Source organism: Myxine glutinosa, chromosome 7 (genome assembly GCF_964187855.1).
Source record: "Myxine glutinosa chromosome 7, kmMyxGlut1.1, whole genome shotgun sequence".
Taxonomy (NCBI): Eukaryota; Metazoa; Chordata; class Myxini; order Myxiniformes; family Myxinidae; genus Myxine; species Myxine glutinosa.
The window spans coordinates 93,257,429-93,283,532 of NC_136267.1; the positions used below are offsets into that span (position 1 = coordinate 93,257,429).

General features: G+C 42.6%; 1 protein-coding gene and 1 long non-coding RNA gene across 7 annotated transcripts in view; one reads left to right on the forward strand and one right to left on the reverse strand.

Moving 5' to 3' along the window:
• The window catches only part of LOC144892968 (uncharacterized), a 23,053-nt gene extending 8,790 nt beyond the window's left edge, over positions 1 to 14,263 (forward strand). The window contains exon 2 of the long non-coding RNA XR_013624114.1: positions 13,285 to 14,263. This is a non-coding gene — a long non-coding RNA (uncharacterized LOC144892968). The remainder of the gene's footprint in view (positions 1 to 13,284) is intronic.
• The window catches only part of LOC137431420 (integrin beta-1), a 125,200-nt gene that overhangs the window by 51,179 nt on the left and 47,917 nt on the right, over positions 1 to 26,104 (reverse strand). For all 6 annotated transcript variants that reach the window (XM_078781999.1, XM_078782001.1, XM_068122719.2 and 3 more), the window contains exons 3-6: positions 13,704 to 13,792; positions 13,231 to 13,441; positions 9,880 to 10,050; positions 5,126 to 5,373 (exon numbers count right to left, since the gene is read on the reverse strand). In XM_078781999.1, coding sequence (XP_078638125.1) covers positions 5,126 to 5,373; positions 9,880 to 10,050; positions 13,231 to 13,441; positions 13,704 to 13,792 — 719 coding nt within the window. The remainder of the gene's footprint in view (positions 1 to 5,125; positions 5,374 to 9,879; positions 10,051 to 13,230; positions 13,442 to 13,703; positions 13,793 to 26,104) is intronic.

A 26,104-nucleotide genomic window follows, 5' to 3' on the forward strand; every position in this document is an offset into this window, starting at 1 on the left:
TGAGAATACCCGACGACACAGGCTCCACGCACTCCGGCGATATTTCCTATCGCCCGAACTTCCCTTCAAGGACGCAAAGTTCACTCGCACTGTACGTCGAACGCTCGGGCCAGAGCTTCAACAACCACGTCTCTTTGCGATGTCCTCCCGCCTCTTTCTTCTTCGCTCCACCTCTTCCGGTCTCGATCCGGATTTCCGGCCACATTTTACCAGGAGCGCTTTTAAATCTTTTAACCACAACAACCCTTTCCCTTAAGTCACAATAAGCATAATATCTAGAATACTTCGAACCAACAACAATAATCATAACAACAATCATTAGGGCCGACTCCGTAACACTTGGCAGTGAGTGAGAGAGTTGCCCGACTTGAGGAGTGGAGAAGAGTTTTCCCAGCCAGAGCAGTTGGCAAGCGGTTCAGACAGAGATCCCGGCCCTGTCAGTTGTGAGCAGTTGACCAGTTATGTTCGCAGTTCACGGTTTGAGTTGGCAGTACTGGTGCGATCCGAGTTGGCTTGTCGACCGTGCGCGAGGGTCGACCTCGTGGTGCTTGGTACTCGGTGCTCGGTGTTTTGGAGCTTGGAGCGAGGCGTGCCGCTGGACGAAAGGAGCCACGTGTGGGCAACGGAGATTGAAGACAACGGACAGATATTACCGAGTTGCGCGTTCACAATTGCATGACGAGACAATTTATTTTGGTATTCCTTTCCCTTGTCTGTGTTTGAGATCTGTCGTGTGGGGACGTCCCGATTAGGATATTCATTACCGGCGCGTGCTTTTCCTGTCCTTGCCTTTTTTTTTTACTTTAATAAACCCTTATATTATTTTCTGTACATATACCTGAACGCAGTTTCCCTGTGGTTGATTTTAACAGGTAAGGCTGCAGGGGACTCGCGGCTCCCCTCCATCCCTAGCACTTTGGTGTAGCTGTTGGTTTTTGGAATCCGCCATTGAGTTTTCGCCTCGGGGGCTAAGGCCTTCACGATCGGCATCCGTGACCGCCTGATATTAATCAAAGGCGGCCACGCGACAGTACAATATAAGGGAAAACCAGCTCTTATTGTACAATATAAGGGAAGACCAGCTCTTATAGTAGAATACAAGGGAAGACCAGCTCTTATAGAATATAAGGGAAGACCAGCTCTTATAGTACAATACAAGGGAAGACCTGCTCTTATAGTACAATACAAGGGAAGACCAGCTCTTGTTGTACAATATAAGGGAAGACCAGCTCTTATAGTACAATATAAGGGAAGACCAGCTGTTATAGTACAATATAAGGGAAGATCAGCTGTTATAATACAATATAAGGGAAGATCAGCTGTTATAGTAAAATATAAGGGAAGATCAGCTGTTCTAGTACAATATAAGGGAAGACCAGCTGTTATAGTACAATATAAGGGAAGACCAGCTGTTATAGTACAATATAAGGGAAGACAGCTGTTATAGTACAATATAAGGGAAGACCAGCTGTTATAGTACAATATAAGGGAAGACCAGCTGTTATAGGACAATATAAGGGAAGACCAGCTGTTATAGTACAATATAAGGAAAGACCAGCTGTTATAGTGCAATATAAGGGAAGACCAGCTCTTACAGTACAATATAATGGAAGACCAGCTCTTATAGTACAATATAAGGAAGACCAGCTCTTATAGTACATTATAAGGTGAAGGTGGCTCTGATGTAAGTGGAGAACAGCTCCTAATATATAATATAACAGGTTGGCCGCAACACATGACAAAGTACATTTATTTACTCAAAACTATACTTTACTTTACTTTTTTTTTGCATCTTTTCCTTTACTTTACTCATAAGTCAAATTATTTAACCGGTCCCTTTAAAACCCCTGTTAGGTTTCTCTCAGTCTCACTGTTTTGCAGAATATACGGTTGAAACTTTAGGTCTACTGCATAGATATTATGTTCAAGTAATAATAATAACAATAATAATAATAATAATAATAATAATAATAAATGATGCCAAAAATAACAAGAAAAGTGCAACAAATCCCACTATCAAAATTGCACAAAGAGAACAATTCAACAGACAACTACAGTATCCAGTATCCCCACTGCCATCCACTGACCCCTTTAATATTACTGACTTCCATTAAAAACACGAACAGAAAATGGTACAAATTATTTCAGAAAATTACTGGTTCTGCACATCAAACCTCTTAACCTCCTATCAGATCCCATCTGTTCATAAAACGTATGTTGTGGGTGGATAGGATTTCTCAATTTAGCCTTCATTAAAACTCGTTCACGAGAGATGACACTTGCGTCTATCTTTTCTCCAAGGATCTTTCCAGCCTATTTTGCTACTCTCTGCAGTTTTACCAAATCACTTTTTTTGACATACTAATTGAAACACTAGAAACACTGGTGCTGTTTCGTGTACAGCCTGTGGCTGCTGGTTGCATCAGCTGCCGATGATGCAGTGTCCCCAAATACCAGTCATCTGGTACTCGTTATGCCGACCTTGAAAGGATGGTAGACTGAGTCAACCCACGTGGTGTTAATTCAATGGCATGTCAGGGGCTCGAACTCAGGACCATAAGATCTCAAGACAGCCACCTTAACCGTTAACCCAACACCAGGCTTGTAGAAACACAAAACCAAACACAGCAACCATGCAAAATAACTCTCAATTACTGAAGCATAAAAAAGCCTCATAATGGTTTTATCAACTCTAAATTATTTCAGTTGCTGAACAAAGTATTTGGCGTTGGTGTCCTTTGGAGATCAGCGATTTACAGTGTTATGAACATGATAGATTTATCATTTTTGATTATGCCTAAATAATGTTATGTGGAAGGGGTGGAGGTCCACATTTAGAATGTATTAAGATTATAGTAATATAGTATGGCCCGTGCATTTCAGGTCGCATAGATTTACTCTTGTAAACAAGGAAAATGTCAAAGTCAGCTTGATAAATGTAATGATGAGGAGGAAGCGTATGTATTATATAGACAGTATACCTAAGGATAAGATTGTATGTGTAAACACCTCCTGTTAGTGGGTGGGGGGGGGGGGGGGTAGGTGAGGACTTGCAGCCACAAAAAGGTGCAATGGAAGGGCTTTGCGCTTCAACGGACCGATCATGAACCGTTTTTGCAAGGGCACCCCAAGCCATGGTGGCGACCTTAGCTGTAGAGCAAGGTCTTGAGTGGATGGAAGACAATTTTTTATTGGGGGCGCCCCGTGAGGAGGGATGGCCCGGAAGATGGCACTTCCTGCAATCATTGTACAGTATACAAGTTTGCCTATTCCCCTGTCCCAATATGTGTCTCTCGTGTTGATTGGTTTGTTGTTGCTCCGTTCCTCACGTCCCATCCATCTCTTCTACCCGTATCTTTTTTATTTTATTGAAAATCAACCCTTATAAAGGTAAGATACATTTTCCCATCTTTCGTCTCGCACACGTTCCGCCACTGAATTCAGCTTAATTGGGAATAACCTTGAGGTAGTAAGGTCAATCCGAGCGCAGGGTAACTCGTATTTGAGCGCAGTTTAACTTACCACATTTCGGTTGTTCACGGAACCAAAGATCCCGGCACTGAGGCATATCGCGTTTGCGAGCCTACGACACGACAATACTTATAGGAGTGGACAGTCCCAATATAAACATTATTGATCATAACTGGGAGTAACTGAGGTTTGGATTTCCGAAAGTCTAAAGTAATCTCTTTAGTCTTCTGAATGTTCAACTTAAGAAAATGATCACTACACCATAAAACAAAATTTTGAAGTGTTTTAATTATCCCACCGAGTCTGGCGTTATGAGTATATTTAACACTCTTTAACAAATAAAAACTATTTCTGAGGATGATATGCCCATGTGAGCCTGTCATCCCTTCGCCATAACATCATCATGTGGACTTAGGGGGAAGCCTTTCCTAAAGAAAAAGTGCTCGTATAATGTTGTCCAGGGAAGGACTATTTTCTATCTCTACCGAGTCTCATTTCTTTTCGGTTTCACTCCATGTGGTTCCGGTTGTATGAAAGGTGGTAGATACAGTGTTGAGTGCATTATCAGTGGTGTTGTATGAAAGGTGGTAGATACAGTGGTGGTAGATACTCCACGTGGTTGTCAGAAATTTTCTCACAACATTTCACTAGATGAGTTTTTTTCTCAAATCTTTACAGTGCTCTCAGCGGAGATTGTGCAGGACAGGACCATTGGATGATACCATTGTAATTCTACATTTATTATTATTATTATTATTATTACTAGGGCATGCCCGTACTATATATATATCTAAAATTATATCCCCCCCCTCTATTTACATGAAATGGTTTGGTCCATTCGCAAAGCCAAAGCGAACGGCTTGCGAGTCCGGTGACAATCCCCCCCCCTCTATTTACATGAAATGGTTTGGTTCATTCGCAAAGCCAAAGCGAACGGCAGTTACGAATCGCAGTTACGATGAATCGCAAAGTAGTTTTAATTAGTTTTAAAACATAGTTTAACGCCAACATAGTTTGCCAACGTGAAATAAATGAATACACTCTCAAATGTGCCGTCCGAGGCAGAGTCTGTTCGCCACGTTCGGCACACGTGATAACTCGCTGCTCTCTGATTGGTTGAATCGTTTTTTGGACATAGCTCGGTAACTACTTGTCCGATTAATATGAAACCTTGAAAAGGCACATCCTCGGGTCCCCAGCAATATACCTGGCAAGTTTCAAGTATATCGGACCGGTAGTTGTCGAGAAACAGCGGTCGCATACACACACACAGACAGAGATTAGTGGAATTATAGATAGATTATATGTCTTTTATATGAGAGCTATTATATGTCTTTCTCATGACCTTTTCCATCCATATTCCTATCAAGCACTCATATTCGAAAAATATCTCTTAGAATGTCATCTCCTCTAGCTCCTTCAGTCTTTCTTATGCATTCACTCATTGACTGCTACTCGGACGTCTTCACTTGTCTTCCGATCCTTCCCAAAATATACGTGGACACAGTTCCGAAGGATAATACAGCTTGAGATGTGATCCTTACTTTCTTGTTCATCTGAACCATTCTCCAGACCTGTGATAATGTTTTCTAAGCTATACTACAGTAAATATAATTATTTATTATCATCATAATGATAAATTAAAGGTACGCACCCCACAGACTGCAGCTTGCATCATTGCATCGAATCCCCCTTCAGGCGAGTCCAGATTCCCAGAGATCTGCTGCTTGCCCACCAGCTGGTTGAACTCTGCTCCATCAGCGGTCAGAGGTAGTACGTTCTTGTAACTGAAGGGACTCGTGCACACCTGGCCATTCAAATTGTTTGTGCATGGGTTCTGCACCATCTTGGGCGTCATACTGATAAAGGGCATCGTGGTCTTGTCCACAAACGATCCAAAACCTGTCAAAAAAAAACGGTCTCAGAATATTAAAAAAAAATCTTGTTTGACTGCCAATGGCTAATGGCTGTTTCTTATTATTTATTGATGTTGTGATCTATTTCTGCTGCAGTATGGTGCAAAATAGAATGGCATGGGTTAACGGGTTTGGGCTATTTCCTAAAAGGGTCTACATCCACCATACCATAGTTTTACAATCTCTGTATACAATTCGTCAAATTCCCTGAATTGCAATCTCACAATATGCGCATTAATTTCATTACAATCTCAATATTCCCTATTAAATACAATATTGTATAGAATAGACTGATTTTATTGTTCCTTTTTAAACTTCAGCCTGCTGTAAGATACTAAAACCCCAAAATTAGTTTAGGTTTTATTTATTTATTTATATATATATATATATATATATATATATATATATATATATATATATATATATATATATATATATATATGTATATGTATATATGTATATGTATATATATATATGTATATGTATATATATATATATATATATATATATATATATATATATATATATATATATATATATATATATATATATATATATATATATATATATATATATATATATATATATATTGTGAGAAACCACCGGTGAAACCACCTGTTCTCACCCAGATTTGGTGCCCCGCCCACCGCGTGACGTGGCCTCCTTGGAGCCTCACGCGATCGGGAGGCGATTCGGCACGTGATGGGTGGAGAGTCGAGAGAGCGCGGTCGCCATCTTATGCAACGGACGCGGCTCGAAGGCTCCGAGTGGGAAATAGATAAAGGGATTTCCCTTAATCTTCACGACAGCCGCGTTGGGCTGATCGTTTACCGTTCTGTATTTTACGAGTGAGTAACTCCGGAAGAGAACGAGTGATTCCCGGATCTCGTGGATTGGAACCGTGAGTCAGATATTGCCTGCGTCGTGTTGGAGCTGCTGGCCGACCGTCCTGCAGGCCTTGTGCGGTGTATTCGACTCTGTTACTCTCCGAGTCCCGGAGATCGTCGATTGGAACCGCGAGTGATCTTGCCTGCGTCCTGTTTGGAGCTTCTGGGGCCGACAGTTCCTGCAGGCTTTGTGCAGTGTATTCCATTCTGTTACCATTTATGGTTTTTGTGATCGAGCCAATAAAGCATCGTGCCTTACCCCTAGAAGGCCGATTAAAACACAATTGTGTTTATTGAGTTCTCTCTGTCCACTCCGTGGACTACTTGAAGCCCGGACATTAACGTCCGTATTCCGTGCTGGGAACCATTTCACAGCCGGGATCGCGACAATATATATATATATATATTAATCACAAAAAGACAAACTGACACATAAAACATATGATAAAGGGAGCGGGAGACAAGATGGGGAGAGAGGGGGAAGCACACAAGTACAACAACAGTGAACAGGGACATCGGGAGATCTGTGGGAGGGAGAGAGCTTCGGGGTGGGGGAGGGGATGGGGTGGGAGAGGTGTAAAATACATGGACACTGCTGGGACTTCCAGGAAAGAAGTCTGTATTTCAGAAAAGTGGATCTGGGGTGAATTAACGGGGGTAGAAAAGAACAAGGTTTTGGATGGGGGAAGATAAAAGATGGTGGTGAACAGCTGTTTTAAAGACCTGGAGGGAGGAGTGGCATTGAAGAGAGTGAGGGAGTTTGTTCCAAAGGCAGGAGAAAAGAGGAATGAAGGCGTGAAGGTGAGCAGAGAGTCTTGATTTTGGCAGTTTAACCATAAGAGGGTTGCAGGCAGATCTTGTGCGACCTGTAGGAATATTTGGGGGACAAAGCCCAGAGAGAGCTGGGGGAGCAAGGCCGGAGAGGAGTCGGAAGAAGACAGAAAGACCACCAACCTAACTGTGTTGAGTGAGTGAAAGGCCTACGGAGTTAGCTTGATCGCGGGACATTCCAATGATTCTGAAAGCTTTGGTTTCAACAGCGTGAAGCCGAACTAGGTGTGAGGCAGGAGCATCGGCCCAGAGGGGGAAACAGTATTCCATTGAGCTGCGGATGAAAGCCTTGTATGTGGTGAGGAGCTCAGGTGTGTCAAGGAAGGACTTCACACGACGAAGGATGCCCAGTCAGCGACTGGCTTTGAAGGCCAGCTTGGAAATGTGGTTTTCCCAGGAAAGATCATGGCAAGGGTTTATTTTCTAACAAGTTGGGTCACCCAATTAAAAACAGGGAAACCGGTAGGGGACTATAGGTTTGCTGTCTATCCGTCCGTCCGTCCCACATGTGGTTTTTCAGACTTTTTCCCCATAACCTTGAAGGTATTCAACTAAAACTTAGTTCATGGCTTTATTATGATAAGTTACAGAAAAGGTTTGAGTTTCAGGGTGTTTTGTCAATTTTTCAGAGTTTCACCCTTTTTGGACTTGAAAATATCACATCGGTAGTGGACGTGTATTGCTAAGCAATTCTCACTCCTGTTTAGACTTGAGGCAAGGCAATCATGCAAAAAGCAAAACATAACCCGAGAGGACGACACAGCAATGATGGGCCAAATGGCCTCATTTCCTTGTTTGAGGTCGTATATGATTGTGCGACGACGACATAGACTCAGTAGCGTCGTCCCGTGGAGATGGTGGAACCTTTGTATATTAGTTTCCATTCTGCATACGGAATATGAATAATTCAATGGGATTGGGTTCATTGCTCAACACCTCGACGCTGCTTTAGTGCTCAACACCTCAATACGCTACTTTTGTGCTCAACACCTCACGACGCTGCTTCAGTGACCTTAATTCGCTTTTGGAAATATTGCGTACACAAATGTTAATGGACAGATGATCAGTCGGTCGGTCGGTCGGTCGGACGGAGCTCATTTTAATGTCGCCGTCTCCGACCAAATGCAGGACAGTGTTTAAATGAATAAATAGCAAGGGAAGTACTTTAATTGTCACAGTTCGAGTTTGCCAAATGGATCTGTGATCATAACTTAAAAAGTCACACGTTTGTCCTAATAATGCTGAGAAAGTGCTTTCTTGGCCTTGAAAGCTTGAACCTTTTGAACCCTGAGCTCTTGCGACTTTCACCTCCCCACCCAGGGCTCCCTCGAGAAAAATCACTGAAAGGTTGAAATTAGTTACCCTGCGCCCGCGAAGCAAAATGTGGGGTTAAGTGATCGGCTAGCGTGCGTACATGCGTAAGTATGTTGTATGTGTCTGCATTTTAAAAATCAATTTTCTTGTCAAACATTGGTCCGATTGACGCGAACTTTTGCACCATAGGGGCATCTCCTCCTGTATCATTTTTCGTGATAATTATGACGTCATAGGTCACGTGGTATGGACGCCACCTTGGAAAAACTTTGCACCTCAACTGTATCTCCAAAACCACTCAATGGAAAAATTGAAACATGGCTCATTGTCAAGTACTCACTCCACATGGGAAATACCGTAAGATATGTTAATGATGATGTCATCGGTGCCTGCATTATGACGTCATAATTCGGCAAATACAACACTTGATCCGATCAGTATGAATTTTTTTCTCTGCAATTGTTGGTCTGATGGACACAAAATTTTCACCATTGGAGCGCCTCCTCCTGTGGATTTTTAAAAAATGATAATTATGACTTCATAGGTCGTGTGATGCAGGCGCCATCTTGGAAAAACCTAAAAACGTTGCACCTCCATGTCTCCAAAACCGCTCGATGGAAAAAATTGAAACATGTCTCCATTGTAAAGAACTCCACATAAGGAATAAGAGCTGTTAACAATGACGTCATTGATGCCTTATTTATGACTTCATTGGACAAGTACAATGCTTAGTCCAATCAGTTTGAAATTTCCTGAGCGTGATCTGCGCAACAATTATATTAGAGAATATAAATTCATGATGTCATCGGTCACATGGTATGGCAGCCATATGGATAAAAAAAAAGAACCCTTAATAAACAGAAGAGTGGGCGTGCACCAAGTTGACTGCGTGAGGTAAGTATTCTTTGAATACAATATAGTATTATTTCGGTTTTCTGACTAAAAATGTTTTCTATCCCTGTAAATTACAAATAAATTATATTTTGAATCATAGAATGTCTTGTTTTCTTCTTTTTGAGTTTATCGCTAACACTCTGCTTCGTGGTGCCAGTCAAATCAGCAGTTATTGCCCGGCTTTCCGATACACAAATATTCTCCACAAAAACGTCACTCACACTTCATGAGCAACTAGCGGTGACGCAGACCAAAGGTTAGGTGTTAACGGAGCCGCTGAAATGGAAAATTATCCTGAGACCATGTATAAAAGTAGCTCTAATACTGGCTTTAGACCATAAAAAATAAATAAATAAAGCATGTATTCGCCGCTCTATGGAGGTTTGAATAGCAACCAGTAAATCGGCCGCAAGGGTTCCAAGTGTTAAACGTAATTGGATTTTATAACTTTAGATTTCAATGCACCCGTGTACTGCAAATACTCGTAGATCGTCGTCTGTCTGCATAACCACGTCGGTTCTTACAAAGCCAGGAACATTGGTGCAAAGTGATAGACAAGTGCATACCCATTCGGAAGTCACTCGTTATGTCCTTCATGCGCTGCTGCAATTCTGTACCAAGTTTTTTCACATTCTCTAGATCATCTGCCATGGAGTAGGACAGGTCCATCAGGTAGTACAGGTCAATGGGGTAGTCTTCTGCCCGGCGGAAATGTAAATCGAAGCCCTGTGGTTCTCCTGCGGACGACACAAATTTGGGTCAAAATCAGTGGTTTAAAAATCAAATCTGGATATAAACCTGCACTTGTGAAACTACACAATGGTATGCTACCTGGTCCTCGATGTAGAAGTTCAGTCTGCTAACGTCGATGTACACCGTGCAACCCATGGTACCTTTATAAAGAGTATGACTTTGGGTTTACTTTCACCTTTGAGTTAAAGTAAAATAGGGATATACAAGTAAATTAAATTCATAGCTCAAGTTTGTTCTCATGTCCAAGTTTCATTGTCTAAGTAATCCTTTTGCTGAAGGATAAACGACTAGAAACAAGAAAAAAAAAAAAGACTTAAAATGTAATAATCCTTGTGGTTTTATCATTGTAATTGTATCATGTAACCTATCATTCATTTTGTGTGTGCTTCATTTTGTTTGAAGAACATCGGTAAATGCATGTCCGAGAAATGGTTGAGGAGGTGTTCAATATCGGATTTTGTTTTACAACTGAAATGGCCGCCAGTCTACAAGTCGGCCATCTTTGATCAATCACAAAATAAAGTGAGGTGCATGTATATGCTGTCATGTGCTGTGCTTGTGCCAAGTTTGAACAAAATTGGACCATGCATGTTCAAAAAATGGTTGGGGACACGTTTAAGTAACACAATTATCTTCTCCTGAACTGAGCGAACCTAGGAATACACCTGCAAATTGTCTCCCACCAAATCTATGTGGCATGTATTCCCATGCCTGGTGTCAATACCTCCGACAAATTGGCAGCCCATGTGGTCCAAGTCTGTTTAGAAATAGCTAGGCATTGCTTACACGTCATCAAGATGGTTGGAGTTGGTTCATATCATCAGGATGGTTCAAGGACAATGGCTCAAACTGCAGTTGTTTCCCAGAACAATGTTCATCAGGTTTCATTTCTATGGCAATAACAAGGTATCATCCATCGGATGGTACATTTCATGGGGAGTCCTCGTTCAGATTGCCCAAAGGGCTACATCCCCTCATGAGGATCCTTATCTTATCACCCTTGCCAGAAGGACCTGCAACATGGTCTCTCTTCATTGACCTGTAATGAACGATGAACCATAAAGTTTTTATCCAGGTAGCTTAGAAGAGGCTTCTTATCAGTGGTATGAGGTCTGGAAAGCCCCCCTCTGCATCATTTTAACCCAGCATCATTGGCAGCAGTGCATTCCAGGGTGAAAAAACATCGCAAAATGGAGGATGAACTGTTTGTGCCAAGTTTTTTCCACTGATCTATAGAATAAAGCAGTAGTGTCCATCCGTCTGTCCGTCCATCCCTGAACTACTCCCTCAGTTTTAGGACTACCCCGCCATACCTTCTGTCGAATATTTTGAGGTCCCAGCGGCTGTGCTATGGTGGGTGGGAGGTTCCATAAATTCTTCAATACAATTATGATTTTGATTTCCCACTCGGAACAAAACTGCTCCCGATCCGGATGTAACATCAGAATGGCGTTTATATTACACGAGTGTTTGTAACATTGTATTTTGTTATATTAATGCTATAGTATTAATTTGTGATTGGAATGATGATGTTTGGAATGACAATATATAGAGATCGAGTTCAAAACAGAATGAGGAAATGATGTGAGGGTTTCTACCCGCGATATTTGCGGATTTGGCACTTGCGGTTTCACCATTGCCCACGTATAGAAACAACGAACTGGTTGTCCATACCTGTCGTTCAGCTGAAAGTGTCACAGCCATGTGGAATTTGTGTCCAAAAGTGGGTAGGAGTTTTCATAAAATTTCTCAAACCAATTTTTTGAGACGTAGCCCTCCCTCCCGTGCATAGCACAGGTACCTCACTAGTTCATTAATATTCTGCCAAAACGTCAATGATGGATGTGCTAGATTATGGAGATGAGGTGAGGAGCGAATAGTTAATTGTGCCATTAGGATACATGACTGGTTTGGTGGAGGCAGCCTGATGGTCTGGGCTTTGATTCAATTTGGACAAAGAACTTATCTTGCCTTTAAACAGAGAGGTGCAATGACTGGTGTCGGATACATGGATGAGCTCAGTTCGCCAATAGTCATCCCTTTGGGCCAACAACAAGGTCTCATCTTGATCTTTATGGATGATAATGCCCATCCCCACCATGCTCATCTTGTCAATGTTGCACTTCAGGTACAGTAAATCACTCACTTGAACTGGCCAGGACGATCTTAAATCCAATATAACATGCTTGGGACATTCTAGTGAGATGTGTCGGAGAAGATAGCTTTGCACATGTGAATAAAGCAATTTCTGTCAATGTACCATGCCTGGGGTCATTTGTACACTGGAATCATAGGCAATTTGCACTAATTTCAGACAACAATTTTGTTGTAACGTATAAACTTAACCTTGGATTCTTAACCTTGTTTAAGGAGTGTACAGATCAATGTGTTGGTCCTCTTCAACCAGAATAGGAACACATTTAAACGTACGATGAATTTTTTTTTTTTTTTTTTTTTTTTTTTTTTTTTACGTACGTACGTACGATGAATACAATATAAACCTCAAATTTTTTGCTGCTTAATGTTTTTTGTGAGGAGTAAATATTTCAACGTCATCGGTGAAACATGACAAAACAAATTCATGGGAGGTTCCAAGAGCAATTGAATTTTTTTTAAATGATGGAAATTATAACAAAACAATAAGATGTCCACAATAAAATCACAGAGGGAAGTTCTTTATCTTGTGAAATCGGTGCTTGTGAAACACCGGGATGACTTATATGGTTATAGATGAGTTGATAGCTGCACCAAGATTCAAATCCAGGCTAGAAAAGCAAAAGCAGCACCGAAATTGTCCGCTGACACATGGACAGACACGAACTTCAACTTATATAATAGATTTATTCATACTATATTTATTTACTTTTCGACACTTATACTGTAAGCTAAAAGGTGCTGCTGTGATTTTGCTTTGTTTATGAACTTGGTGCTGTTCTAATTTAGAATCTTAATTTTTTTAAAGGTTATTTTAAAAATTTATGAAAGAGAAATGGTAGTGGGGGGGGGGTGGGAGATTTAGGGGGGGGTCTGAGAGTTTGCTTGCCCCAGGGCCCGTGCTCAGGGCCCAGGGCCCGTGCCCGTGCTCTCAACGTCCCTGGTGGTGGTGGTTGTTATTACTAAAACTTCTGATGCTTTGTCAACGAAATTATACTCAGTACATGTACCTGATCGTAGGGTGAGGGTTAATTCCTGTGGTGCAATCTGTGTGATGTCCTCAGGTCTTGATCGGTCACGACGGTCTGCAGTGAGAGGTCTGGCAGGTGCGATCACTGTTTGACCATGCGGGCTCTCGATGTACTTCTGTGGACATCTGTGCAAGAGGTTCTCCACAACATCACAACGCGCGGACGTGAGCTCTCCCGGACCAGTGAAGTTCTGTTAAACAGGAAAATGAATGGTTTCTAGTTCCACTTTTATATCCTAACAATCATGGCATACTTGCACAGTTGCTAATTTAAAGGTTGCCACAGCATACAGAACATTTTGAGCAAAGTTTCTTTTTTCATGGTTCCTTTACTAATGTATTGTATATCTGTCACTCAAATTACCCTTGGGTTTAGAAAAAGATCTCCAATATCTGATGTAAAAGAGCAACTTTATTTATAAGTACAATAAGTTGTTGAAAACCCGAGATTACCTCCTGCTTACACCAGGCACATTGACTGTCCGCCTGGATACAGTCCTCGCATGACTTGGCATTGGCCGACAAGCACTCATTGGAAATTTCTGCAGGAAGGAAGGAATAAATAAAGGTGATGCATCCAGCACCTTAGGCCTCTTGGGTATCTCCTGATAGGAAGCTGAAACACAGTTTGTGTTAAGGATTGGCCAATGCCCTCATGTTCCGACACCGAATCTTATCCACTCTTACAACCCTTGCGTGCCATTTTAACCCTCTGACCCTCCCCCCTTGCACCATTGAAAACTCCTCTTGTAACTATAAGTTGTCTATCTACATCAAATAGAAACTTCATCTGAGCTTTTTCGGTACAGCATAACACTTCATTGCTGCTCTCTCTTACTCTTTCATATTTTCTTTTCTCCAAGGATGACTTTATCCTGCTCACAAGATACACTTGTGAGTTTGTAAATCATGGGCTGCTGAGTAGCATTCCAATGGTGATCCCTACATGCTCGCAGTGGTGCATCGTGGGACGAATAGTTCATGATCCAAATAAAGCTCTTTGGTAAGTCTTGCATTCTGTAATCTCATCCTCAAGCTATTTCTCAACGCGTGTCTCTGCCGGGGGTATGAGTTCCTCACAGCTGTGGTGACCCCAGCAGCTATACTACAGCTGGCTGTTTAAACACAAATGGTGATCTTTCCACTTTGTAAAAGTAAAATCTCTCAATTCTATAATAAATAAGTAACCACATTGTTTTGCCATATACAAAGCCCATAGCAAATCATCCCATGAAGACTTGCTTTTGGGAGGACAGACCATCTGCTATCATTCACTGGTGGATGCTAAATATGCCATGGCGACTTTCAAAAAGAGTAGGCCATTGTATTCCATGAGTACCATGGCCAAAGTTACAAATTTCTGCCCTTATGAGCGCATCGCATCAGCAGCACAGCCTAACTTCACTAATGATGCAACTAGCAGATCATATGCAGTGCCCTCTATAAGTATTGGAAGAGTGAAGGAAAATTTGCTATTATTGCTATATACTCAATAAATTTGGATTTAAGATCAAAATATTGATATGATGCAAGAGTGTAGAAGATCAGCTTTGGTCAGGTTTTTTCTCGGCAAAGGTAGAGAAGGGCAGCTAATTTTTCTTGGTATTTGTATGCATATATGTTTTACCATTGTGGAACAATATCACTTTTTATGTTCAGTCCCCCCATTTTAGGTAAGCATACGTATTGGAAAAAATGACTGACAGGTGTTTCTTGTTGCTCAGGTGTTTCTTGTTGCATTGATTGTTCACACATAAAAGAGCTGTGAATGTCTAGTCTTCGTTTTAGCCTTTGCTTTTGCTTTGGGAGTCTGTCCTTGGAGTCCATAGGCATAAACCAACATGAAGACCAGAGAACTGTCTATGAAAGAAAAGCAAGCAATTTGGAAGCTGAAAGAACAGAATAATTTAATTAGAACCATAGCACAAAAATTGGGCATGGAAAATATAACAATTTGGAATATCTTGAAAAAGAAAGAAACCACGAGTGTACTTAGCAATAGACAATGGCCAGGTCAGCCAAGGAAAACAACTGCAGTTGAAGACAAAAAAAACCATCAGATCTGTGAAGACCAACCCTAAAACAACTGTCAGTGACATCACCAACAACCTCCAGAATGCAGGGGTGAAAGTATCACAATCTACCGTTCGTAGAAGATTACGGCAGCAGAATTACAAAGGCCACACCGCAAGATGCAAACCTCTCATCAGCAACAAAATAGAAAGGCCAGATTCGAATTTGCCAATAAGTACAGAGGTTAGCCAGTACGTTCTGGAACAAAGTTTTATGGACAAATGAGACCAAGATAAACCTTTACCCAAGCGATGGAATGGGGGAAAATGTTGAGAAAGGAAGAAGCTGCATATGATCCAAAGCATACTACCTCATCTGTGAAGCATGGTGGAGGTAGTGCCATAGCTTGGGCTTGCATGGCTGCCTCTGGAACTGGCTCACTCAGCTTTATTGAGGATGTAACTAATGATGGCGGCAGCTGAATGAATTTGGAAGCGAACAGAAACATTTTGTCTGCTATGTACAAGAAAATGCCTCCAAACTAATTGGGTGGCACTTCACCATGCAGCAAGGCAACGACCCAAAATACACTGCCAATGCAACCAAGGAGTTCATCATGGAAAAAGTGGAAGGTTTCAGACTGACTCAGTAAATCTCCTGATTTAAATCCAATGGAACATGCGTTTCACTTGTGGAAGAGGAGACTAAAGTCAGAAACACCCAAAATAAACAACAATAGAAAATTGCTGCAGTAAATGCTTGGCAAAGCATCTGAAAGGGAGATACCAAGAGTTTGGTGATGTCAATCGGACACAGTTATTGCATGCAAGGGATATGCAACCAAATACTAACTATTATACTACTTTAATTCAGCCTGGTGTTGGCTTAGCGGTTAGGGATCCTAGGATCCTGGGTTCGAATCCCGGTCGATCGCTGAATTAACACCAGGGGGGTTGACTCAGCCTGTCATCCTTCCGAGGTCGGCAAATTTGAGTACCAGCTTGCTGGGATGAATGATCCCGGTGTGTACCCCGGTTTAGAATAGGTACACCGTAGCCCTGCGCATCGTAAGAGGCGACGAAGGGTTGGTGTCAGGAAGGGCATCCAGCCATAAAAACATTTGCCTCAAATAGGGAACCATGATTGTCATGGGGCCCGCAAGGCTAACCCCCACTCTAGCGGGGAAAATGGCCTTAAAACGATCATTCATTCATTCATATACTACTTTAATTCACTTTCAGTTAATATATTCCAATACTTATGCTTACCAAAAAAGGAGGGACTAAACATAAAAAGTACTATTGTTCTACAATGGTGAAACATACTGTATGTGCATAGATATACCAAGAAATAAAAGGCAACCTTCTGTACTCTTGCCTCATATTCATGTTTTGATCTCATATCCAAATTCCTTGTGTATTTAGCAATAATAACAAATTTGACTTCACTGTTTCAATACTTTTGGAGGGCACTGTATACTGCATGTACATTTGACGGGTACCCTACTATATCTATATTATAAAACAGGAGTGTTCGTCTGTCTGTCTGTCCATCTGTCACTGAACTACTTCCTCAGTTTTGAGATAAACTGTGCCAAACCTTCAGTGGAACGTTTTGGGATCCTCGCACTCAGCAGGTGTCCTAAGCAGGTAGGTGGGAGTTTTCATAAATTCCTCAATATAATTGTTATGTTTATTTTCGATCCGTACTAATCTGCTCCCGATCCAAAAGTAAACACCCGATCACGGGTTCAGCTGAAACATTCGCTGGTTTGATAATATCTCAATACAATTGTAATTTTGAGTTTCCACCCAAACTATGCCAATTTTATCTATCCGAAGGTGGGGAGACGTTTTATCAATTCCTCAATACCGTTCAAGGTGTTTTGATCTATAGGTACAATTATGATTTGGATTTTTGATCGGTACAAGGTGTTTCATATCCGCCCTTTCATGACGGCAGATTTGTCTGTATTGGTTATCATGTCAGAATAGCGTCTATTCATTTACCTCACAAGTGTTTGTAACATTATATTTTGTTACATCAATGCTATAGTATTAATTTGTGATTGGAGGTATGCTGTTTGGAATGAAAATATAGAAAGTTTGAGTTTAAAGCGAATGATGTGAGGGTTCCAACCGTGACATTCGTGAAGTCGCCATTTGCAGTTTCGCCATTGCAGGAGGTATACAGAACCATTCAGCTGCAGTGAGTTTTTTTGCCAAAGCCCTTAACGAATCGACTGTCCATGCCTGACGTTTGACTGAAGGTGGCACAGGAATGTGCAATTCATAGGCTCATGGTTTCGCATTCACCATTTCCACATTGTCTGTTTACATTGGGCCTCCCACCTGTGCGTAGCACGGGTACCTCACTGTAGTATATACTGTATATATAAAAGCAAAATTTGCGTTTTAGTCAGGTTCAGTATGTCCAGATTTAAAGTTTCGTTGGATTTTTTGGGGGATTTGGAAAACTATATATTTTTGGAAACTATATTGTATAGTCAGTCAGAAAACCAATGTTGCTATTTGCACAGACTCCTGTATGGCGGCCATCTTGGATTTTCAAAATTGCCGCCGTAGAACTAATTTTTCTCAATATCTCAGCTTCTAAATAACATAGAGCTTTGATTCTAACGGCTAAACATACATTTTCAAGGGCCCCGAATCCAATGGTAACAAGTTCGATAAGCTAGACATGACCATAGAGCTCCTATGTGGCGGCCATCTTTGATTTTTCAAACTGGCCGCCGTAAAATTGATGTTTCTCAGGATCTCATCTTCTAAATAAGACGGAGCTTTGATTTTTCTAAATCCCAAAAACAATCCAACAAAATCTAAAATCTGGACAAGCTGATGAAGATTCACTCTGGACTGATTGGCATCTCTAACAATGCCAATGCTAGACAGAGATTCTTCATGGTTACACCAGAATTATCACGCCTGTCAAAAGACTTCAAGAGTCAGTTTGGCCTGGAAGGTGACAAGATCACAGAACATCATGACCTTGGTCCAAGTGCAGTCAAGAGGGAGCATGAAGCAATCAACAAGATCAAGGCTGCGATACTGAGTCACGGGAATCCATTTGACACTGAAGGTGACAAGCTGCACAATGTGATAACGAATGCTTACATCCCAGACGAGTATGTACCACAGATCTTGAACATTGATGTCACTGGTCAGAAGTTGTATGAAGACTACGTGTCGGAGCGTATCAATGGAGATGTTAGCCTCTGGGCACCAGTCAAGAAGGAGAACAACAAGATGTTCACGTCTGGGAACAAGAGAACCACAGTGAAACTCAGAGACAGGACTGTGGATCTGAAGGAGACTAAGGAACTGTACGGAAGGCTCATGGTCCTTGCCAAGTCAAACAGAGACGTCAACCAGAAATATGCCATCGGAAATTACGAGTTCACTGTGACACCGAGAGCACTGTTTGCTCCAGATGGGACAATTCTTCCATGCACTGACAAGTCGAAGTTAATTCATCTCCTTGACAAGTTAGCAAGAGCAGAAATTCACCCCGAAGATCAGCAGCAGACACCAGCTGCAAGTGTTCTACAAGAAGATCCAATGGACACAAGAACTATGGCATCCACATCTAGTAAACCTACAAGTCGGAAGATTGCACTGGTGGATGGGATGGTACTTGTGCATAAGCTGACAAAGAAACCAGCCACTGTAGTGAAAGTCAACGATCTGTGTGAATGCTTCAATGACAGACTCATGTCTCTAACAAAAGATTGTGATGAGATCATACTGGTCTTTGACACATACAAAAACGATTCTCTGAAGAGTGCTACCAGGGCTAAAAGAAGGCAAGGAAAGGATGCAGTACAGTATCAAGTCAGAGATGACACCAACATCAAACACATCCCAATGAGCAGATTCCTTTCTCATGACAAAACAAAGGCTGATCTGACTGACTATCTGGCAGCGAAAACTCTAGAATACAACAGTCACTCATCCAAGTTGATCATCACGTCTGCTTCAGGGCGTACTAGGAGCAACAGTGACCTGCTCTTCGAGGACAACAACCATGAAGAAGCTGACACCCTGTTGATCCACCAGGCCGTGCTGGCATCCCAGCGAAACACACATGATGCGCAGTTGGTGTTCTTCTCTCCCGACACAGATGTCCTGGTACTAGTCATAGCAAACTATGACCTACTGCTGAGGAATACATCCATTTCCATGGCATCTGGAATACTTCAAATAGAGCCACTGTGGACAGCTCTAGGGGTCGAAAGAGCAAAGGCGTTGCCAGCCTTTCATGCTTTCACAGGGGCAGACAACACTGGGAGGTTCTCTCGAATAGGCAAAGCAACCTGGCTGCATGTCTACCTCAAAGCAAGTGAAGATGTCATAGACACCGTGCGAATGCTTTCAGATGCAACTAAAGTGACGGAGGACATGTTGTCCACACTAGCTAACTTTGTATGCGCTACTTACTCTCCAAATGGCATCCACATCGACAGCATCCCCGAACTACGATGGTATCTCTTTTGCAAACACATGGCAGAAAGTGACAGGCTTCCTCCTACTCTTGGAGCTCTCAAGCAGCACATCCTTAGAGTCCATATCCAAGTCAGAGTGTGGGGTCAGGCAAGCATTGCTCAACAGGATCCTCAGCTGAATCCCCTGCAAAACGGCTTTTACAAAGACACGGATGGACAAGTGAAACCAACCACAACTGAGGAGCCTCCAGCCCCCAAGGCCATCATTCAAATGGTTAGATGTCAGTGCAAAACAGACTGTTCTTCATCTAGTTCTAGATGTTCCTGCAGAACAAACAACTTGGCTTGTACAGACCTTTGTCAGTGTGACATCCAGTGCCAAAATGATGAGGACTCTCAAGATGTGATGAACGAAAGCGATGATGAGGATGATGATGACTTTACTCAATGATGAATCAAAGCTCTGTGCTCTTTAGAAGGTGAGTTACATCAGTTTTACGGCGGCCAGTTTGAAAAATCCAAGATGGCCGCCACATAGGAGCTCTATGGTCATGTCTAGCTTATCGAACTTGTTACCATTGGATTCGAGGCCCTTGAAAATGTATGTTTAGCCGTTAGAATCAAAGCTCTATGTTATTTAGAAGCTGAGATATTGAGAAAAATTAGTTATACGGCGGCAATTTTGAAAATCCAAGATGGTCGCCATACAGGAGTCTGTGCAAATAGCAACATTGGTTTTCTGACTGACTATACAATATAGTTTCCAAAAATATATAGTTTTCCAAATCCCCCAAAAATTCCAACGAAATTACATAGTGAACCTGACTATTTGTTGGTTTGTGACTTTACTGCTTTGAGCTCCAAAAGTCAATCACGACAAAACTTTTTCGGATCAGATTTATGAACACCATGCACATAAATAGCGGATTTAAGTAGTCGTGAAGAGGTCAATTGTCCCGTTATTACCGTGTTTCACTCCTGAGTTGTTTTTTTTTTTGTATACTGTAATTTCTTTACTGCAGCTTGAAACGACGAATTGACCCCCTGAGACACATACACCGTTTAGACCCCTTAGGCCCCCTTCATAGTATATATATATATATATATATGAAAAACACGGTGGTGGTGAAACCATGTGACTATATGTCTATTAATTACGTACTATTGGAATGTACCTTTTAAACCTTTCGATCCTTCAGACTGCTGAGACAACTTAGACCTTTGAAGACCCTTTAAAGACCCCACCCCCCCCCCACCCCCCAATACCTTTGAGACCCACAAGGCCCTTTAAACCCTTAATACCCTTTAATACCCCTTAATATCCCGAAGACCTTTAAGACACTTTTAACCTCCATGACCCTTTAAGACCCATAAGACCCCTAAGGCCCTGAAGTAATACCCCAAAGACCTCTTAAGACCATGAAGACCAATAAGACCCTCATGACCCTTAAAGATCCATAAGATCCCTAAACCCCCTTAAGAAACAACGACGAACTGGAGCTACCGTGTTATGTAGAGGGGAAAGTGGAGTTGGTGGAGATCACGGAGGAGGAGGTGCAGACAGTATTGAAGAGGATGAAGAAAGGAAGAGTGCCAGGCATTGATGAAGTGGGTACACTTATGATAAATTGCAGCAGGCGAAGTCAGTCAGTTGTATGAAAAAGCTGTATGTATGACAGAGGGTTCAATTCCAGAGGATTGGAGGACAGGGTTAATTGTGCCGATATGGAAGGGGAAGGGGGATGTTCAAGATCCGGGGAGGTACAGCGGTGTTACACTCAGAAGTCTTGCCATGAAGGTTCTGGAGAGGATTCTGGACAGGAGGATAAGGAAGAGTGTGGAAATGGGGATAGAAGAAGAGCAGCAAGGGTTTAGAAAGGGTAATAGGATGACGGATGAGATGTTCCTGCTGAGACAGTCAATGGAGAAGAGGTTGGAGGTGTAAGGTGAAATGGCATTGAGATTTGTGGACCTGGAGAAGGCCTATAACAATGTCCCGAGGGAAATGGTGATGGCGACACTGAGATGGATGGGAGTGCCAGCAGCTGAAGTTACGTTGGTGGAAGGGATATACAAGGGAATGAAGGGAAGAGTTTTGGTTGGTCCTGGGATGTCTGAAAAGTTCAGTGTGAACATCAGTTTGAGGCAGAGAAGCACCGTCAGTCCACTCATGTTTATCATGGTGATGGAGCTGGGAAGCAGGAAGGTGAACATGAGGGGTATTCTGGGGAGGATGTTGTAGTATGTGGATGATTTGGTTATTGTGGTGGAGAGTAGGCGGGAGATGTAGGAAGTATTGGGAAGTGGGGGGAGGCATTTGGGAAGCATAGGCTGAAGAAGAGCATGGAGAAGACTGAGGTGATGTGGGTCGAGAAGCAGAGAAAGTAAATGAATGTCAGGTTAGAGGGGAAGGAGATCAGACAAGGAAATAGGTATGAGTATCTCGGGGGAGCAGGGATGGCAGAGGTGCCGAGGAGGATTCAGGTGGATGTGAATCCATGTAGGGGGTGGAGGGAGTGATGGTAGACAGAAATGTATCAAGGAAATTGAAAGGGAATGTTCTGATCTCATGTCCAATGCCAATCTACCTTTAGGGTCTGGAAATAGTGGTACTGACAAAGAGACAACAACAGAGGCTTCAGTTTTGTGAGAACAACTGGGTCAGGAGGATTACGAGAGAAAATAAGGTGGATAGAAGAACAATGAACGAACTGACGGAGGAGATTGGCATAAAGATGGGCTTGATGGGGAGATTGGTGAAATGCTGGCTGAGATGGATTGGACACTTGGTGAGGATGGGGGAAGAGATCATGACAAAGAGAGCGGATAGGTTGAGGGAACAAGGTAGGAGGAAAACATGGGGGTACTGTGTGAGGAGGGATATTAGTAAGGTGGGGGTGGCTGGAGAATGGATAGAGGTGGCTGAGGACAGGAGGAAGTGGAGGAGTATCGTCGTCAAGGCAGGACAGAAGCTTCGTAACATTGGACCCAATATTATCTACCCAAAATCATTACAATAATATGCTCAATTTTGATGATATTTCTGTTCAATATTTCACAGCTTCACAAATTAAATGTTCATCTCTAAATATGTGCTTAATTGTGGTAGTCCAATAGATGTACGTTAGATCCCGGGCAACGCCAGGCACCTTTGTGAAAGGAGGAAGGGAAAGGGTGGAGGTGGAAGGAGGGAGGGGAATGGGTGGGGGGAGAGTCCAGAGGGGTTGGGTAGGAGGCTGAAGGGAGGGGTGGGGTGGGGGTGTGAGGAGGGGTTGTATTGAGGTGGGAGGAAGCAGGGGAAGGGGTGGGAGGTGGCAAGAGGGACCTAGCATTGCCTGGCAACAGCGTGTACCTTTGCTTTTGCTCTCTCCCTTCCTCACACCCCCTCCCCACCATATATTATTTATATATATATATATATATATATATATATATATATATATATATATATATGTATAAATATATATATATAATCGTTAGATTAAATAAGACGCGGACGTAGCTTCAGGACGTCGATCTTTAATTGTCGACAAGCTTTCGACCAACAAAGGTCTTCTTCCGAGTCAGCCCCAAGTTCAACGGAAGTCCTTTATATATATATATATATATATACATAATTCCAAATATACATATATATATATATATATATATATATATATATATATATATATATATATATACATACAGACTTGGCATTTAATATGGAATATTTTTTTTGTGGGGGTGAACTTACTTTTCACGATGTCTTAGAACCAAAAGTTCATTGGAATTATGTTGAAATTATTCTAGATTTTGTTAATGTGACTTTTAAAAGAAACAAAAACCACATTTGACATTTCAAAACAAATAAATTGATCCTTGAAAGTGATATAAACTGTTATCGAACTCAATTCATGGACAGTACTGTATTAAACTTCTGCACGTTTTCCAGAAGTATCTCTTTATTTTGCACATTAGCCAAATTTCTTTTTAACAAAAACAAAAGTTAAATTACGACTGGGATTACGGACAAAAAAATTACAGTTCAGTATTTCGTGTAACCCCCACGAGCATTCAGGAGAGCACATACACGTTGAGGCATGCTGTTCACGAGATTTGCCAAGGTTTGGACAGGAATCGCTTGCCATGCAATGACAATAGTCTGCTGCAATTCACGCACAGAGGTCGGCTGCTGGTCCAAGTGGTCGATTTGACGCGTTAATTCTGCCCACAAGTTCTCTATCGGATTAATATCCGGGGACATGGCAGGCCACTCCATATGCTCTCCACCACAGTCAGCAAGAAAGTGTTGGATCATGCGAGCACGATGAGGCCGTGCATTGTCATCTTGGAAGACAAAGTTTCCTCGAAAGGCTGCACGAGCAAATGGAAGCAATGTTTCTTCCAGAATGGCCCTGTACTTGAACTGGTTCAGGTTTACATTCAGAACAACCAGGTCAGTTTTGCCCCCTGCATGAAAAGCAGCCCAAACGGTCACCCCACCACCTCCAGCTTGGACTCTTGGCATGATACAATCTTTGTTGTAGGCTTCATGCACTTGTCTGCGCACTCGGACGCGGCCATCTTGACGATAGACTAGAAATCTAGACTCGTCACTGAAGATCACGTGATTCCAGTGTCCTGGCTGACATTGACGGTGCTCTCTGGCCCACTGAAATCGGCGCTGGTGGTGTTGGCTGGTCAGACGTGGCTTTCTCAGGGGATGCCTGGCACGATAGCCTGCTTGAACCAGTTGTTGGTTGACTCGCCTTCTGGATACAGGCACATTTGTCAGTTGCTGCCACTCAGCCCTAAGCCGATTAGCTGACTTGGTACAGCCATTGCGGACTAACCGGTGCAGCTGGCGATCATCCCTCCTTGTGGTTCTGCGGGGACGTCCTGGCCTCGGTATTGGAGTAGGGACACCCCTCTGAGCATTTCATTTCAGGATCTTTGACACCTGACCTTGAGTGATGCCATACTGCCGAGCAATAGCACGCTGTTTCATGCCATAATTTCGTAAAGCCACCACTCCATGATGAACAGCATTGTCGAGTTGACGGACCATCTCCAGAGGAAGCGGCAATAACTTTTGGAGACGTGCAGCAGTTGTTTTCCACTAATACAGAACGCAACAACCCTTGTATACCCGACTGTGAAGCCAATCATCAAATGCACCTGTCCATACATATTGCCACGCCACCTGTGATATAATCCTGTTGTTGACTTCTTGCCGCGACAGACAATCAGTGACATGGTTCTTTTAACAAATAAATCACCAAAGTGTAAAAGAAACTCACCAGATTGATATACTGAGTTAAGAAAGTAAACCCAAGTCAAGAAAAAAAAAAATTCCATATTAAATGCCAAGTCTGTATATACAGTATATATATATATATATGTATATATATTGTTATAGATCGCGGTTAGATGTTATAGACCGAGCGGTGGTGTAAGACCGCGACCTAACAAAACTCACCCGATTCACCCAGACTTTGGCCGTATCGCACCCCAGCTGCTCAATGAGGGAAAAGACGAAAACGACGCAATGCAAAGAGGAAAACGAAGGCAAAGAAAGGTTTGGAAATACGACTGAATTTATTGACTATTTACACACAAGCAAAAAGAAAGCAGTCACGTTTATTTACAAGCACATAAGACGCAGGTGACACAGGGAAAATACTAGCTTATACAGACTTAATTAACCCAGGACAGAACAAACAAAAGACACTGACTCACGCGGGGAATTGCAGGAGGTGGATGGCTGGAGGTGAACGCTTGGTGGAGCCAACGCGGAGCTTGGTGGAGCTGAACGCTTGGTGGAGCCAACGCGGAGCTTGGTGGAGCTGAACGCTTGGTGGAGCTGAACGCTTGGTGGAGCCAACGCGGAGCTTGGGGGATTGGTGTGACGGGTTCTCTCTCCTTCCTTAGTCCCACCCAGTCCAACAACTTCCTCTCTTGCTTCAGGACTCTTTCTCTCTCTTTCTTGGTCCCTCACTCTTTACCACCGACTCCTCACCGCAACCAACGCAACCACTTGACCACCACCTCTACTGACTGACTCTTCACCACTCTGCACTTGACGACCGACTCCCAACCAACTCAGACCAACTCAAAGTCCAACTCCAGGCCTTTCTGTCTTCTGCTCTCCTCTGTAAAAACGCATCTCCTCCTGGACACGCCCTTGCCTTGGGTTATATAGGCCCCCGCCCCTCAACCTTTGCGACCCTCCCCGATCGCTCTTCCTCCACCCTCTCTAGCCGAACCCCTGGCTCATGGTTGGTCGAGTGGGGCGGGCTCACTCCTCCCCTCTATGACGAGGTGGAGACACGCCTTTCTTCCCCGACTCGAGCCTCGTGGTCAATGGCGGATGAAGGGAAAAACCGACCAAAATGCGGAA